Source organism: Talpa europaea, assembly GCF_964194135.1.
Source record: "Talpa europaea genome assembly, chromosome: 3".
In the NCBI taxonomy this organism is placed as follows: Eukaryota; Metazoa; Chordata; class Mammalia; order Eulipotyphla; family Talpidae; genus Talpa; species Talpa europaea.
Window position 1 is genome coordinate 62,354,706 of NC_140069.1, and position 19,150 is coordinate 62,373,855.

At 36.9% G+C, this 19,150-nt stretch overlaps 2 protein-coding genes across 2 annotated transcripts in view; both read right to left on the reverse strand.

Moving 5' to 3' along the window:
• The window catches only part of RP1 (RP1 axonemal microtubule associated), a gene marked incomplete at its 3' end in the record, with an annotated part of 246,194 nt that extends 234,608 nt beyond the window's left edge, over nt 1–11,586 (reverse strand). The window contains exons 1-2 of the mRNA XM_084230564.1: nt 10,781–11,586; nt 9,795–9,966 (exon numbers count right to left, since the gene is read on the reverse strand). Coding sequence (XP_084086690.1) covers nt 9,795–9,966; nt 10,781–11,395 — 787 coding nt within the window. The 5' untranslated portion in view covers nt 11,396–11,586. The remainder of the gene's footprint in view (nt 1–9,794; nt 9,967–10,780) is intronic.
• LOC311168232 (oxygen-regulated protein 1-like) lies at nt 2,147–7,749 on the reverse strand (the record flags this gene model as incomplete). The annotated part of the gene is given in 4 exon segments (XM_084229608.1): nt 2,147–2,287; nt 2,290–2,444; nt 2,610–6,036; nt 6,106–7,749. Coding segments are annotated over 4 exon segments (5,367 nt in total), but the record flags the coding sequence as incomplete, so codon positions are not given.
• Nucleotides 11,587–19,150: the final 7,564 nt, after the last annotated feature.

Below are 19,150 nucleotides of genomic sequence, written 5' to 3' on the forward strand. Positions count from 1 at the left end.
GTGCCACAGGGGTTAAGTCTCAGCACTATCAAGCTATCACCAGCCACTGTGGCATGAGTTTGATCCCTGGCCAGGAACTAACCCACATGGTGCAGCAGACCTCTCCTATCTCACCCGCTGCTCCCCTCAGCAGTGTATTTCAGTAGATCAGCCTTTTATGCTCCCCACTCTGTCTCTAGTGAACCCTCTCACCTCCCGCACCTCTAGCTTACATCCTAGTTCTTATATGCATAAATAGATAAAATAAATCTTTTAAAAATATGTAAAGATACCCTACCAAATAGAGGATTTTTTATGTCCTACATGTGGCAATGACTGGTATTTACAGGTAACCACACACGTCAACAACAACAAAAAAGAAATCAAAAAATGGGCAGAAGAGCTAAACAGACACCTCGCTAAAGAATACATACATATGGCCAATAGGCACATGAAAAATGCTCATTATTTATCATGAAAATCGTAATCATAACTACAAAAAAATACCATTTTACAATTGTGAGAATAGCCCATATTCAAAAGACCAGAAACAAGAAGTATTGGTGAGGGTGTAGAGAAAAAGGTATCCTTTACACTGTCAGTGGGAATATAGACTTTTCCAGCCTCTGGAAAATACTATGGAGAATTCTCAAATATCAAAAACGTATCGACCATACAATCCAGCAATTCCATTCCTAGGTATTTACCCAAAGAATGCAGAAACACTAATTTAAAAGCCCGTATGCATCCTATATTCACTGTAGCAGTATTTACAATATCCAAGCTATGGAAATGCATTAAGTGCCAAAGTTAGTATAATAATAGTAAATTATTCAGCTATTAAATAAATGAAATCCTGCCATCAGCAACAACACGGATTGAACCAAAGTGAATTGTGATAAGCAAAATAAGGAGAATGACACACACAGGATGATTTCACTCATACATAAAATATAAACAAAGCAAAAGAACAGACAAAACTAAACCAAAACAAACCCTAACTTTAGAATTGAGGCTATCAGAGGGGGGTTGCTAGAGTAGAAAGGAAATGGTGAATAGAACTCAATTCACTATGGTGCAGGATTTGGGTGCTTTTATGGTAGCTGTACATTTATCTGAAGATGTATGTACCTATACCTCTAAATCATATCCAATACTGTAAAATAATGTTATCTTAATAAAAAATAATGTAATTTAAAGAAAAAAATCTTCCCCTGCTAAATCCCAGATAAAACACCAAAGTATTCAAACAGACAATTCATGGTTAGCAATCTAATTTACTTTTCTCAGTAAAATGTTATTTAGATCTAACTAAATTTTGCATTAATGCAGATAAACACAAAATAAAATCTGTTATGTTCCTCTTATGCCACTATTTTTCAATTTTGAGAATTTTAAAGGCACATTTCTCTTTTCCATAAATGCATTACAGCTACTTTTTCATTCACAAAGCATGTCTTAAATTTTCCCCCTATTCTTTCTTGATCTATTTGGATTTCCTGACACTTTCCTAAAGTTTATAAGATTGTAATTTATAGGCAATGTGTTAAAGAGGCAGCTTAGTAGTAGAGCATCTACTTCTAGTCATGAGGGTAAATAGTGATTCCTGTCCCACAGAAATGCTTGCAAGTTCATTAGACAGATGTTTAGAAATAAACTACACTCAATCAACTTGGCATAAGAAACCTGAGATTGTTGTCAAGATCTGACAATCATTCCTTAATCAAATCAGCAGTTAAAATTAGTAAGTAATCTAATGCTATCTTTATTCCATTTATTCACCAATACATACAATATATATTTCACACTATACTAACAACATATAAAAATATGTAAATATGTATATATGCATAATTCTTGTCTTTAGGGAACATGCAGACCTAGAAGTAACAGATACAGAAAATAACATACATTCAAGAAAAACAGGAAATTTTCCAAATAGCAGAATAGAAACGGAGTCTATAATTGTTGAAAAAATTAAGAACAGACCAAGCTTAAACTCATTTTGAAGAAGTGACAATTCTCAGAGGTTGTCTACTCCATATCTATTCCATGTGCTTCCTCTTATTATGAAGAAAACATGTATTGGCTGCATGGTAATGTTAGCTGTGCTAATAATGAAATTATACATCTTTTCATTCATCACTACTTTCAAGATCAGTTAAATCTAATTGGTTTTCCTTTCCCAAATGAAGATATTTTCATATTCAAAAATATAAAATATTCTATTTCTGTCACTAAAATTTAAGGATGTCTCAACTTGGCAAAATAGGCAGGCTTGGCCAAGCATTTCAAAATAGAAATGATAGTTGATATTTCCCTTAGTAGTTGGTTAAAATTTGTTCTTGGGTTCTGGAATCTGTTATTTAATAAGTTGTTATTCTCATCAACTCTTTCATATACTTCATTTCTTTGATTATTAGGGTCTGATTTATTGAAGTGTGTCAAATGTACATTATCTACAACTAACAATGTATACAAGAAATTTACATAAAACTTTTTCTTTAAAGGAGACTGGAATTTTTTGAGATTTTTTTTCTTTAAATCCAAGAAATTCATTCTTTTTAATTTTCTTCTTTTATCCAACAAGTCCAACATGTTATTGAAATGAAGTTTATCAAATGTTTTGCTAATGGCATTATCAATAAATGTTTTTCTCCTACTTGCTTTTCTGTTCTCATCTCTAAGCATGTTTTTGTTTGACTGTAGAAAATATGGCTCTATTTTCATCCATAAATGCAGACCCAAGGAGTTTTCAATATCAGAATATTTACAATATGCAAATCCCCGGTCTTCCTCATTTGCAGGTTGGATAGTAACAGTTAGTATTGGGCAATGTTGACCACAAATAGCATAGAGTTTATCCAAAGAGTCACCTTCCTGAAGTGCACCATGAACTACATCACGACCAGGCAATGGTTGGTTTTTAATGGTATCATTAGAGACTGGATGAACTTTGTTACCACCTGGTGTAAAGACATGAGTGACTGATGTGCATGCTCTTTCCGACATTTGATTACCTTTCTGCTGTGCAAAGTGATCTCGTGTTCTCACCTTGGCACAAGTTTTATTTTGAACATCTACCAAATTCTCAAGAAAAGGCTCAGAGTCACTACAATGAGGCATGTTAAAATAATTGCATTTCAGTTCAAGAGTTTGAGTCAGTTCCTCCAATTCTGAGGAGGATCGTTCAGCCAGGCTTGCAGCTGTGCCCAAATTTTCCAAATGTGAGTATGGCACCTCACTGCTGCTATTACCAAGTAAAGCATCCACTGATGTGTACATGTTTTCACATATGCCAGAATTTTCAAGTGATGACACTCTTCGCAAATGATTTTCTTTTAGGAGCCACTTGCCTTTGTCAATCAGTACTCCTTCCTCTATATTCCTGAAGACTTTATGTTCATTTTGTTTTGTTTCATGCTCCACAACATCTCCTCCATGATAACTGGCCCTTATGTCATTAAAGTGACATTTATCTTGTCCTTCCTCCTGAAATTTCTGCAGCACAGATGAACTACTAGGTATCTGTACAGAAGAGTCAAATGACTGACCTTCAGAATCATAAAGACCTACTTTCCTAGCACACTGAAATTCCACAGAATTGCAAGGATAAACCTGAGATGTGTTTATAGACCCAGGAAAAAAAGATGGTTTCATAAGCTGTGCTTTACCATAAAGTGTTTCTATTGTCCTTTTAACAAATCCCTGATTGTATCCTTTATCTTGGACAATCACCTCATCAGTATCATTGGAGCAATTATGTGGGTGCTCATTCTCACTGTCCAGTGGATAGTCTAACCAAGCAGAATTTACTTTACTTTTAAAGCAGTTTTTAAAATCAAGAGAGGACCCTGAATAACTTCCAATTTCCATGTTTTTCACCATCACTTTAACTCTCATTTTAGTGTCTCCTTCATTGAGATCCTTTTCAGTATTTTGGTTAGAATCACAGCAAAATACTAAAGGTGTTGGTGCTGCCAGCTTCCTACTGATTTTCTCACAAATTACACCATTCCTACTTTCTTCTTCTACAATGTTCCTGTTTGAGACTTTCACCATTTTCAAATTTTTGCCCACTAGCTTTTTTTTGATTGATTGTTCAGGGGTTTGCTCTCTTGCATTCGCCTTCGCATTAAAGATAACAGTGTCCTGGTTTTCTAATTCTTCAAAAGATTCTAAAGCTGAAATGTTTCCTTCACTTGATGTCACGCTGTTGGTTACTGAGCCTGTTTCTTCAGAAGTCTTTGGTTCTTCCTTATCAAAGGATGTATATGCATTTCTTTGCTGGAATTTCTTTAATGAACAATTTTGAGAATCTACAGAACTATGTTTCTTATCAAATTCTGATTCAGTTGCATTTAGGAAAAAGTCACAATGGCTTAAATCACTGGTATTGTGGTGTGGCACCACCAAATTAAAGTCATTTTTACATCTTAGGTCTGCCAAAATATTTAGGTCTTCCTGAACCTCATCAAGTCGTTCTAATACTTCAGTTGATTCCAAATTATCAGTATAAGGGTTTTCTTTAGAATTTGGAAAATCACTGCAATTGCAGACTCTGTTCGGAATGTAGGACTCATCATTTGGGCAAGATGTCTCATAGATAAGGTTTTCCTCATGAGCACACGCTTTATGGGAAGCCACAGCATCAGTAAGTAAACAGATCTCTCCCAGGAAACAAGCCTTATCCAGGTAGGTCTGATTCATAGCACAGTCATCACTAGGGAAAAAAGTATCACTGGGGTTACAAGTCTTTTTTGGATGGTCAGTCTTATTCACAGTGTACCTCTCACAAGGAGAACAAGTCACCTCTGAAACACAGACTTTCAGGGAACAATCCTCACTGGTAGAGGAGCTTCTATCTAAGCAAATTTTCTGTGTTTTTTCATTTTCAGTGCACTTTAGAACTCTCAGAATGTGGGGGATCAAACAATTTGCAGAAGGATCTATTGGCTCTATGTTTTGTTCTTTCTCTGTGAGTCCAAGGTGATTTGTGGTTGACACCATTAAAATGGTCACAGCAGCCTTCAAGTCATCAGCTTCCTCTGTGATGGCAATGTGCTTTAGAACCTCCAACAAAGCAAGTATTTCTGAAGTTCTGTTGGTAATCTTGTGAGGATCACCTTGACAGAAGTTATCCATACTTCCCTTTAGGTTTAACACCAGGAGCCAAGCTAAAAGGACATTAGTGGATGAATTACATATTGTGGAAGGAAAGGGAACACCTGCAAGTGAAACTGGCATTTGAACAATTCCATCCTGTGTCTTGTGAATACTAGTAACTAAATTTTGTAGTTGGTAAAGCAACAGGACTGATAAAAGGTCTTTTGGAGTGTCTTCTTCCATAGGATCTACTTGAACGGCAACTTCTACACTTTGCCCTTTTGTAGCTAAGTTTACTTCTTGGTAAATAAGATTTACCTGTGGTACTGACTTTTCAGCATATACCTTACTTTTAGTAATATGATCACCAATAACTGACTGTGACAAAGTACAATATTCATGCAGGGAAAGCAAGTAAGCATCATTCAGAGTTCCACTATGGCTGTCATAGAGATCTTTGGGGAGTTCTTCACTGTTAACTTTGTTAAAAGATTTACCTACCTCTTTGCCTAGATTATCTCCTACCAAACTGTCATTTTTAGCTATGTGCTTATCACTTTCTACAACAAAATTATTTCCCTTCCCAGAATTTGCATGGGAATTATTTCCTAGAAGACCACTGTTAAAATTTACCACATTTCTTCCCTTTTTGCATATTGGAGCTGACTTTCTAGGTTGGAAGGCTGGATGTGGCTTTATGATCTGCAACCGTCCCTGTTTATAATTTTGAACTGAATGATGGGTAACATCCTCAGGAAAAATAGTTGTTTTCAAAGAAGTTAAGGAATTTGCCTTGATTGTAGCATGTTGTTTACTTATAGTTGTGCCTGATTTCAACTTAGCTCCTCTGTGCTTTCTCTGACTTTTTAAATTTACGTGTGAGTTCAATTTGGAATCTAAATTCTTCTCTGCCATTCCTCTCAAATTCCAAGATGTCATTTCTGTATGAGCCTGTGGTCCCAAAAATGTATTTGATTTTTGCTCAAGAATGTTAAACATAGAAAATGAATTTTTATTTTCCAAAGTATTTCTGCAATATTTAAATGCATTATAGGGAAATACTTTGTCTCCTTGATCAATTTCTATTTTTGTAGGTCCTCCTAATAAACTTAATTTGTTTAGTGGTCTGGATTTTCTTTTGGCTAAAAGTCCTTGAAGCTTGGGATTTGGAGTAGTATTTAATTTGTTTCTATGGATATCCCTGGAATTCACAGAGCTGAGATTATTGTGGGAACAAAAATAATTCGACTCAAATACCGTCTCACTTGCATGGAGGTCTCCCTCATAAAGCATCCCTCCTTTAAGGGGACTATGTGTAACTTGCAATATAGTTTCCTCTGTAACTCTACGTCCTTTGCTTATTCTCTTGCTTTTACTGGGGAGTCCTGTGCTTACAATGTCCCCATCTTGACAACAAGAATCTATCACTTGCTGATGGGATTTCTTTTTCTTTTTGCTGGCAACAGATGATGAAATCTGCTTTTTATATTCTGGAAGTTTTGTAAAACCACAATGAGTAAATTCATTAATTAATCTGTTAATTCTTGAAGTGACAGCAGAGGATCCTACTGCAAATGGAGTCTCAGAGAAAATTTTGTCAGTGCCAGAGTTATTATCTGAAGATTGAGTTGTATCTGCTAAAATAAGACTGAACCTATCATCAGTGTTACCATAACTACTGAAGTTCTTGATCCCAGGCTGTTTGTCTGATGTTTCAGTATCAACTACACCTTCCACCAGAGCTGAATTTTCTGATACAGTCCGCGGCAAGGCATTATTATGGGATATCTCTAACATCTTCTGACTTGTAATTTCTACAACACCAGCACTTATTGTGCTTGACTTGGGCAGTTTGTTTTCCTTTATTCTTTCTAAAGATGACTCCATCTGCTCATTGTTATTGATCTGAACAAGTACTGGTTTGTTAGATACTGATGAAACTTTACTGCACGAACATGTGAACATGTGATACTCAGATTTGTTTTCCCTATCTTTCTGTCTAATTATTTTCTCTTGAACTTCAGTTTCTGATACTAAGGTCATGCTCCCTGCGACAGATTTCTTCTGTCTCACTCTCCTAGGTCCAGGAGTAGGAGGCCTATAAAAGTGACACTTCTCTTGATCCTGAGTTCCCTGAACGGTATCTGTGTCTACAGCAGCATTCTCCCAATTAGCAGAACTGCAAGTTTCAACTTCTTGATCTGTCTTTTGAGTGTTTATCTCCTCTGCCAAAGTGCCATCTTGATTATTGCCTTTCTCCATAGGTGAGACAACTGCAGACAATGAGCAAGCTGCAATCTCTATACCAGATGATCCATCATCTGTTTTTCCTGGAAAACTGCTTATCTTACTCTTTTCATCACTAGTAGAAAGATCAGCTCTACTGACAGTTGTTGTCCACTTTATGATTTCTTCCTCTTTTATCTTAAATCGAACTTTCATCTCAATTGTCATAGTGCCATCATCATTAAAGATAACTGATTTTTCAACATCATCTTTAGAAGGACATATTAATAAATTCTGAGAATCGTTTTTTTCTAAGGCCAAGTAATTTTCAGGAGCAAAAGACTGGTCTGAGTAGCAACCATTATTATCCATATTGCCAGAAGAAACACAATAAACCTGGGACCTTGGACTTGAAAGTGTATGTGTATTCACTTTCAAATTTTAAGAGTAAAAGATGCCCCCACAACAAAATAAAATGCGGGAAAAAATTATAAATATCCAATAGAAGAGGCAGCAAAGAAAGAAAAGAAAAAATAATGAATTAGTACAAAAAAATCTTTTTTCTAAATTTCATAGTCAGATATTGTTTCTCACCTCTATGGATTCATTGGCTGAGATCAATGTCTTATCTGATACATTTCTACAAACTACTCTTAAAAAGAACCTATATCTACTTTAATTTTAACAATTGAACTGAACAATTTTAATAAGTATAAATTGCTAAAGATTCTAGCAAAAATAGAGATTTATGTGAAGTTTTGTTTTGTTTCATTTGTTTACCAAAACTAAAACTGAAATCAAACCAAGTGTTACATACATATTCAAACAAAGCAAGTAGTAATGTGTGGTGGTATTCATTTTCCTACCTGTGAATATCCAAGTGAGAGATCTATATAACATTATGAATGCTAAAACATTTTTACTATTGACTTTAAAGGCTAAATTAATCAAATAATAAGTATTATCATTTACTTTGTATAATCAAGACACTTGATTTAATACAGAGCAGAAAAGAAAACAGGGCTAGGCAGGACCAAATATCTAGTTATCTTTCTAGTAAGTATCTCCAGAGATAACCTTGACACTCATATTCCTTAAATTCAATCAAATTCCTATTAGTTGTTTTACATAGACTTTCACATGCCTGACATCAATTAAATACTTTTAACTTTGTAGCATATAAGCCCAGAAATATTTTCTTTTATTTTGGCTATACTTTCATCAAAATTTTAAATGAAAATGTCTCACTTATAATTTTTTTGACTCTATTTTTTTAAGTAAAAATTAACAAAGCTCTCAGATTCCCTAAAGTCATTATAAATCATACTCAGCACCCTGTATCAGAAACAAAACATTTTGGTAAAATGATCAAGATGAAACTGTACCATGGTAAGCAAAATATGTATTTGGCAGGTAATGCCTACAAAATTTAAAAATAATTATCTATTGAGTTTATCCATAAAATAACTAAGTAACAACAAAAAATAATAGATGGGTTTCACCCATTTTACCAATAAGTAGTGAGACTAATATTACTGAAAATGCCTATGATTACTTGTCTAAATAGAATAAAAACTAAAATGTAAATAACAAATGCCAATCAATGCATTAACATAGAGTTTACACATTGAACACAATGAGTAAAGACATAATTAGGGAATTTACAGGCAACCCCACAATACTGGGCTTCCTTCTCCCCTACACAAACACAGTGTCACCCTATGCAGCACTTCCTAAGTAGTGATCTAAATTGTTATTAACCAGCATGGATTGGCTACAAGAGCCCCTTTTTTTGTCTTTTAATAAATAAAAGGTGGATCTAAGGACCTGTGATTTTTACTGGAATAACTTCAGGAAAACTTCAGAAATTAGAGCATGTTTGTAGTTAGACATTTTTTAAAATGCAATCACTCAACTAACCTGCTAAGCTCTGCTGTGATATTTCACCAGTACTATTTAGAGAAAACCCTCTAACTACCAAAGGTGTCATTTACACACATTCCATACAACTCTTCTCCAAATCAAGAAATGCTAGCATTTTGATTTTTTATCTAGATATACATGCCCAAAAAAGAAAAAACTCATCAATTTAAATAGCTATGTCATCTGGTAAAATATAGCTGAAGAGGTGTGAATCTATTTCCCTAAATCAAATGCAGTATTGTAAACCAATGCTACCTCAATAAAAATAAACTACAATGTTACCGCAATAAAAATAAATTACGAAAACCAGGTACATCATTGATTGATTTGGAAATGTCTGAAAAATATATCAAATCTCTGACTCTTTCTGTAAACTAAACTAATTTCAGTTTAAATGTTTTTAATCCCCTCTTTTTCTCTTCTGTGATAAAGGAACTTAGTGGTTTAAGTTAATGTCACTTAATCATTTAACATGGATTTTTATTGTTGAAATAAAAAACATCAGAGCTAAAATAAATATGTAAATAAATTGAGGCGATGTATTTATTTAAGTGACTTACTCTTTCTGCTTTCTGACCTAGCAATTCCTTTGGGGTACACATGATGTGAGATCCCTGGTAATCTAGCAGGAAGCAAGTACTTTTGGATGTCATAATTTCCTGGTTTGAATGGCTCCCTTCCTGCTGCCACCACAGCCCCAGAGCTCAGGATCACGGCCTGGAGACTAGGAACCTAGAAGGAATAAAAGAGTTATTGTCCCTACATAAGCAACGGGAGTTTAGTTCTTTCCATGTGTAATTTTGTAACTGACTGAATCAATTTAACAACCTCCCAAGCTTGAAAGGTATCCTCACCAAACCAATGATAACTGAAAATACCAAAGCTAGGGAGGTTGGGGGAGGTGGGTAGGAAGGAGGGGATGTCCATGGATTGGTTACAAACAACATCCTTACTGACCTTATTCAGCCTACCCACTAGCTGAAGAAACCTGTCTTCTGTTAACTAAAGAAATCTAAAACATATGCAGTACTTCCTTGTACTTCCCCCACGAAAGTATATTGCTGTAGCCAAATGTCTACCCTCAGCCAGCTAAGAAAGGACCTGGAGGGCAGGGCAGGGCCTAAAAGGTTAGCTCCTGTAAAAACACTGTCAGTTGCATGGGGAAGTTCCCTCGAGATGCTATTTGCAGGTATCCTAAGAAAACGCTTTCTATACCTAATAAAATATGCTGTTGGCTATTCCTTTTCAAGAAATATCATCAATATAGGATTAGATTTGGTGCTCAGGAACAGGAGAAAGGGAGTACGTGGTGGAAAAAAAAAAGAGTATCACGATTTTGGCCAAAGCCTCGTCCAGTTCTGACCCTCCACCCAAGAGCACCAGCACCCTCCAGGAACGTGGAAAAACACACAGACAAGCTCCCACATGCACACTCTCCATCCAGCGCACCCGCGTACACTCACGCGCGCCCACCAACGAGGCCTTCCCTTTCCTGGGGCTCGCTCCGCTTCTCATCTCAAAAGAGAGGAGCCTGCAGAACGCTCACCTTTCTTCCATCCGTGGCGTACAGTTTAGTCACCGGGCACTGGAGGACCTCTGTCAGGTGCTGCAGAAAGGCTTCAAATGTCTGGGTGACCCGCCTGCCTAGAAGGACCACACGCCTCGTCTTAGGGTCGCCGTTCCGGAAGACCACGAGCCTCCGCGGGGCGCGCAGCATGTGGGGAGCAGCCGCGGCAGCTGCGTGGGCGCGGTGAGCCTGCGTGATGACGGCCCGACTGCTAAGCCAAGGAAGTGGGCGCCTGCGAACCTTTTCCAGGTCTACTGGCTGAACCTTCTTGCCGTGGGAGCACAGGTATGACTTGCCATCCTCCAGATCCTCCAGGCTCGTGATGATGTGCCTTCCCCGCGGGGTGCTGATATTCCTCACCCCGAAAGGTAGAGGCACTTTCTTTGACAAGTTATCCAGCAGAGCATCAAATGACTTCATCGAACGAGGATTGATTACCACCTTAACCCCGCCGAATTGCTGGTCTCCGCTCTTGTAGAAGCTGATCCGTTTGGCCACAACAGGATGAGTGAGGTTCACATGGCGCTGGGAAGACACTTGACCTTCAGAAGAAGTTGGATGAATCATAGAAAAACTAAGAGGAGTTTCGCTCATTTTGGCTGAGACCTAGGAAAGAAAGGAAAGTATCATAAAGAAAAGTATCATAAAGAAAAGTATCATAAAGCATCATAAAGAAAACATGATAATGCTAACGCAAGCTAATTATAATTGTAAAACTGAGGCCATCCCTAGAATTTTATTCATTCATTTATTCATTCATTACACCTGAGATTTTGAAAGACAATTTTAAGGGGCTTACAATAAAAAGACAAACAGTTAAGTAAGATATTTACGATTTAAAGATAAAAATAACCTGAAGGAGTTATCTAGGGGATAGATTTTTTTTTAAGATTTATTTATTCATGCATACAAGAACCTGGATATAGGTCAGATGTGCAGGAGGGTGAAAGTACTCACCAGAGATAGAAAGGGGAATAGAAAAGGCAAATTGACTGAAATACACTATTGAGGGGAGCAGTGGGGGAGACAAGAGAGCTCTGCCGCACTATGTGGGTATCTCCCCAGCTGGTGGGGATGGAATCCGCACTGCAGAGGCTGCGGACAGCTTCGCAGCGCTGCGTTCAACAGCCAGCACCACCAGGGAGGCCCTAGGTGGTGCTAGGGCTAGGGTGGTGCTATCTACCCTAGGGGGTAGATATTTTTTTCAGTTATGTATACATCCATGCAGTGGAAAGCTATACAACCACTGAACTTGGCTCTGTAGTTCTGGATTTATTAGCATCGAAAAATTATTATTATGTCCTATTACTAAGTGAAAAAACTATTTGTAAGATACATATGCAATGCCACTGGTTTATATGGATACAGGGCCTCCGCAGTGGTGCCGCTGGTTCAGCGCAGCGCTGTGAAGCTTTCCGCAGCCTCTGCAGCACGGGTTCGATTCCCGGCCGGCCAAGTAGAGGCCCACGTGGTGTGACAGACCATGTGGTCTTCGGTCCATCTGCCTGTTCTGCTCCCTTATCTGTCACTGGTGAATCCTCGCACCATCCCACGCCTCTAACTTGTACCCTAGTTCTTTTTTTTTTTAAAGATTTATTTATTTGTTTTATACAAGAACCAGGGTATAGGCCAGATGCGCGGGAAGGTGAGAGGATTCTCCAGAGACTGAGCGGGGAACAGAACAGGAAGACTGACGAAATACACTGTTGAGGGGAGCAGCGGGCGAGACAGGAGACGTCTGCCACGCCATGTTGGGCCCTTGCCGGCTGGCCGGGATCGAACCAGCGCTGCAAAGGCTGCGGACAGCTTCACAGCGCGCCGGTCAACCACCTGCGCCTCCAGGGGAAGCCCTGTACCCCAATCCTTGTATAAATAAATAAATCTTTAAAAAATATATATACGGATACATATTTATTATACTAGTAGGAAAAATTTAAGTATGTGCCGCACCGTGTTAATGGTGGCTGTCTAGCAGAGTTGTGGACAATATTTTTGCTTTGTACACATTGCTAAATTTTGTGACTTTAAATTAATAAGTATTATTGAAAAAATAAAGAAAAAATATAAAAGATACAAATCAGAAATCATGCAATGAGAAAAGTAAGAGAGTTTTGCAATTGGTTGATTTAGTTCTGCATGTCCTAGCACTCAAGGAAAATGTGGAAAGTTTACAAAGTTTAAATTGTCAATGGGGGGGGTGAAATTGTATGGGGAATATAAAAATAAAATTTATTATTAAAAAAAATTGTCTGCTGAATGAAATGAAATTAGTTCATCTGGAGGAAAGTGTTTTTCTGACATGAAATTCTAGAAGGAATGTATCACATAGATCTTTGAATATGTTTACTTAAATATATGTATGTTTCCATTACAGATTATACAAAACACAAATTAATTATCTAACACAGTGATAATCTTACTTTAAGGAAAAACAACTGTTTTTTAATGAATGACTGCATTAGTCTGGGCTGCTGAAAATGGTGCAATCTGTGTGTTGCCCCCAGAGGTTTTTTTGTTTGTTTGTTTGTTTTTAAAGATTTATTTATTTATTTATACAAGCACTGGGTACAGTCAGAAGCACGGGAGTGTGAGAGAATTCTACAAGAGCAAGAGCAGGGAGCAGAGCAGGCAGACTGACGAAACACACTGCTGAGGAGAGCAGCGGGCGGCAGAGAAGTCTGAGCGCCATGTGGGACCCTCGACCAGCGGCCGGGGATCGAACCGGCGCTGCAGAGGCTGCGGGCAGCTTCGCAACCCAGCGCTCAACCACTGTGCCACCGGGGAGGCCCTCCAGAGTGGTTTTAAAATGAAAACTTTAAGAATTTGAGGGCTATTTCAGCTCTTGAATAGAGGTATTCTGCTTCCACTTCCAAGTAAAACTAGTTTCTAACTGTTAAGTGAGCAGCTTATGGATGGGCTTATCTAGTTCTAGGCTTGTTTTTCATATGTATCTTATTGTGGCTATGTTCTGTTGCTTTAAGTCTATGTAATTATTAGTGTCTTTTAACTAAGAAAGAATGCCCTGCAGCCCAGAAGACCATTTGAGCAAAATAAATAAATGTGATCAATATTACAGAGATGAAAAAGGCATGTTTGTCATGAGAAATCAACTAGAAATCCAGCTCAAATCACTTAAATATTTACGAGTTGTTAATTAACATTCTTCATATATCTGTGATATGATTTGCAAATCTTATTTATATGTAACTTAGGAAAATGCACTAAAAGATCAACTTAGAATTAGAATGTGTCTCCCCTTCTCGCTCCCCAATAGTTTAAAGTAATTATAGTATTTAAGGCATGGACATCATGAGTTGGGGAATCAGCTTTGCAATGGAGTCAGCAAAACTGCAATCTTGTCTCATCCTTGGCTGATAAACTTTGAACTGACCTTGGAAAAGCTTCTTAATCCCCCATGCCCTCACCAACTATAGAGATGAGTTCCTTCAATATTTAAATAAGAAACTTCAGAATTGTAGTTTAGGTTGGTTTACTTATACATTTATTTGAAAATATTTTACATGAATAGTGTTTGAGATACATTTTTCACCTAATTTTGAAAAATTATACTTATCTATAAAAGTACATAATGAAGCTTTTAATTTTAATAATTTTCTGCCTGGATCTCACTATTTGAAAATTTGTCATCAACCTGGTGATCACATTGGGATCACAATTATGTGAGCTGATATGCGAAGGGTTTTGTTTTGGAGAGGGTGGGAAGGATATTGCCAGGATAAAAGAAGGTTTTGTACTGAGATCAGGAGAGACATCATGGGGAAAAAGAATAGTTGGAGAGAAGTGTCCCCCATTGTCCCTATCTCATTGTTCCCTGGCCCAGAACACTGTTTTTGAGCCTAGTGCATAAAGGGATGAAGCTGAAGTAGCCATACTGTGGGTAGATGCCAGCAACATAGCAATGGTGACACATTTGCAATGAAAGTACCTGTAGCAGGATGGTGGTCAGGCACCATGATGAGGAGGCTGTAGCAAAAATAAAACAAAAACATGAGTGCCTGTGGTCCTCACTGCATGTAAGAGGGTCTGTGTGAACTCCTACATATCACTGAGGGATGTTTTAGAAAAAATGATGAGATTTTGCTTACATGCAGATATGGTTTAGTAACTAATGGTAAGGTGGTCCTTGTATATATATCATGATGGAGATTTAGTATTATCATTGACTAAAACACTGCTGCGCATACAGTACACAATATCATCATTTGGAAAGAGAGTGCAAGCCAGAGTCTTCTGGGAGTGTGGATGAGCTTTTTTCTTGGCATTATCATGTTCTACTGCATCCAAGGGAAATTCATAGAGTAATTAAATATTACCATCCATTAAGGAGAAGTCTGAATATCAAAGAGGTGAGATGGGAATATCAAAGAGGGATGTGTAACCTAGCCAGAAAAATGGTAGTTCCCAGAGGAAATTCTGTATAAATCTGAGATGCCAGAGGCAAAGCATAGTAGAGATACCCACCAGAGGGAAGGCAGAGACTATTGCAGCACTAACCAGTGCACATGATCAAGACCAGCAACATGGTCAGTAAGTCTTGACCATAGAAGCTACCAGCCCTCCACAACCTTTAGTTATCCAGTCTTAATTGTGAACCTTTCTGAATCAGCTTTAAAGGCTATAATCAAAATGTGGATGAAAATTAAACAATGTTTTTATACATATATTTTAAGTAATAAGGTTTATTTTATACCCTCTGAAGTTGGGATAATACAGCAATACACTTAGAGGCTTTTCAGGAAACAAGTAACCTAAAGTGGTCTAATTCTGCACTCTGAAGGTTAGACAGAAGGAGAAGGGAGGTGCTAAAATGTTACAAGGGGAAAGGAGACTCTTAAGATCCTCCACTTTCTCACCATTCACTTCCCTGGAAGTAGAATGGAAATCTGTCTGCCAACAGTCCAAATTATCAGTATATTGAAATCTGCTTCTAATGACTTTTTTCCAATATCTTCCCCTGTTTTCTGCATTCTCTTCATTTCCTAAAGTCGAGCCATGGAATTAGCAAGAATACTACCATTGATTTTTAAGACTAAGCATATTTTTCACACCCTTTCATTCACTGGTTCAGCCATGGTTATGCTCTCCTGTGTCATCACTAGTCACAATCAGTAGTGTATATAAGTCTGTGCTACTCAGAATGAAATAGCTGCTTCTACCCAGTGGGCTGTCCCTTCTCTTGACCACTCATTTGACAAAACAGATAACAGATTTATAAGATACATGCACATCATTTCACTAATTATATTTTAATTTCCCACCATGTAGTAAGAATTCAGACAATTCAAAAAAGAGAATGAGGTAGGAGACAAAATGGAAAATGGGTATGTTCAGAATGTTAAATCAGAGATTCAGACACTATGTAATGGGCTTGGGAGTTCAGAAAGGAAATACAACTATGTAGCCACAGCATTGTTGAATTATAAGCAGCTTCTGTCTGTAATACATTCCACAGATTTCTCTAATGATAAATATCGCTGTTATAATCAGAAAAATAAACTTTACTCATATTTGAATACAGTAGAACATCTTAATTTTCTGATACAAACATTCCCTCCATCCTCTATATAAGCATATTGTGAAGTTTTCTGGCATATTTGGGTAAATGACAATAATTATTAGAAATATTTGTTCTTTTGTAATGGTTAAAGATAGATCACAAATCTATATATATAACAGAAAATAAAGTACAACTGAATAAACATGGATTATTTTCAAAATAAAGATTTCAAATAGTTTTGTACTTACCAGAACTTGAAACTTCCCTTATTTAAAAAAAAAATGAACTTTAAATTGTTTGAATAATTCACATAAGTATTACTGGATATGTAACCTCCTCATTCTGAGCAAATGTACTAATGCCTTTGGACTTATTGTTAGTGTAGCTTCTCAGGGGTTAGGTACAGCCAATTAATTTAATCCAAGCTGATGTTAATCCCCAGACAGAACTCACCTTAAGAGACCGCAGCCAGAAACAAATCAGTTTGAGCATGTTCCACAGATCTGAAATATTTGTTTTTAAAGATTTATTTATGCAAAAATGGAGGCTACAAATGGAAGGATTTGAGATTGTTCCTATTTTTCTAAGTTTGGCATTTAGTACTTTAAATTTCCCTGATTATACTCTATTTTTATTTATTTATTTATTTATTTATTTATTTATTTTTAATAAATTTTATTGTTATATTCCCCATACAATTGCAAGCCCCTTATTTTGACCCCAATTCCTCCTTTCCCCGCCTCCCACCCCCTATAGAGTGTCTCTGGTTCATAGTTGTTTGTTGATTTTGATATTTTCTTTCTTCCTGGTCCCTTAAGTTTTCTAGATTCCTGCTATGAGTAAGACCATCCGGTGTTTTTCTTTTTCTTTCTGGATTATTTCGCTGAGCATGATCCCTTCCATCTTATAACTCTTTTAGAGATTAAATTTTCAGTTAGAATTTTTACACATACACAAGCACACACATTCTAGGCCAGATGTTGTTCTTCTTTAATACTACCATGCATTAATGGAAGATACATAACAACTCTATACAAATTTCATTCTATTAAATTGAAAGGGAAGCAATATGTTCCAACTCATTCTATGCACCAACCCCTGATATCAAGGCCAGATGAGGACATCACATAAAGAGAAAATTATAGACAAACTTTCTTCATAAACATAGATACAAATCTTCATAACAAAAATTTACAACTGGAAACTAATACTATATAAAAAGGATAATATATCATAACCAAGGGGTGTTTATCATACAAATATGGTGAGAAAACTAAAAGCATTTCTCCTAAGATCAGGTACAAAGCCAGGATTTCAAAAAATAAATACATAAATAAATAAATAAATAAAGATTTATTTATGCATACAAGAACTGGTGTACAGGCCAGAGGTGTGAGGGGTGAGAGGGTGTCTGTGAACCAGAGACAGAGTGGGGAGCAGAACAGGCAGATTCCCTGAAATACACTGCTGAGGGCAGCAGTGGGTGAGGCAGGAGAGGTCTGCTGTGCCATCCCCAGGTCCCTGGCTAGGGATGAAACTCATGCTGCAGTGGTTGCAGATAGCTTCATAGGTTGTGTCTTAACCCCTTGCACCACCAGGGAAGCCCAAATCTGAAATATTTTTAATTAATGTTCCCTTCCATGTTCTTGCTTATGTAGTATCAGTCTCAGGAAAAAATACTTCGCCAATTCATATACATTTCTCTCCCAAATAGTCTTAGATCTACATTTAGTTAAGAGAAGATGATATTGTACAGCTAAAGATGAATTTCCTTGACATTTTATCATTTTTGATCACTAATTCTGAGTCAATATTTGCTCCTGGTGATCATTAAAAAAGAAAAGCTCTTAAGCCTTCTTATTTTTAATGTAAGCACTCCTGATTATTATCATATCAATGTAGTTCTAATGTAAATTACTATAAATGTAAACAATTTGGCCTCTCAGCATAAGACAAGGCAAGTAAGAGAGGTGCCACACCACAAAGTGGGGTAATTTTACTTCTGTACAGACAGCACACTTCCACTGCTGTGCTTAATGATAGGGTTTAAATGTTTCAGGATGTTGTTGTACATGAAGTTCCCAACGGAAACCTGCTGCTTCACATGGCTGCCTGTAGTCTAATCTGATTGAGAGATAACTCCACTGATCAGATTTCTTACCAGTACTTGTCTCAGCTCTAAAACTACAAAAATAAGGTAAGGGGCACTGCCAGAAAAAAGAATTAGGTTCAAGCATGTGTTCTGAATAGTGTCTCCAAACAGTTCACAAAAGGAAAAAGATTATGAAATTGCACACTTTGCCTTATAAATACTGACTTTGTAATAAGTTACCCAATAAAATGTAAAAATAAGGAAAGAAGGAAGGAGGGAGGAAGGTAGGGAAGCAAAGGAGGAAAAGAGGAAATGGAGGGAAGTGAGAGGAAAGAAGGGAGACAGAAGGGGTAGAGAAAGAGAAACACTTGTGTTTAACTTTGATGCAAATCTCCATTTATAACTATCATTGTCTACACAGACTTTTTAATCATTAAAAAGTGTATTTTACAGGGTAGTAATAGGTATGAATGCATCATTACCAGCTCCAAATTGAAGCACATATTTTAAAAGTTTGGAGTTAAATCAATCTGTCCTTAAACAGCTAAGTACTAATGAGGTATTTCTGTTGATTTTCTCTTACATCCAGCAATCCATGTCTAACAATCAATTCACATTCATTGGTTATATTTTGATACTAAAGAAATTTAAACTAAAGAAGTTCTCTGAGGCACATTTAGGAAAAGGGTAAAATTTCATACTTTAAGTCAATACAAAGGACTTTCCTTTCCTAAGCATC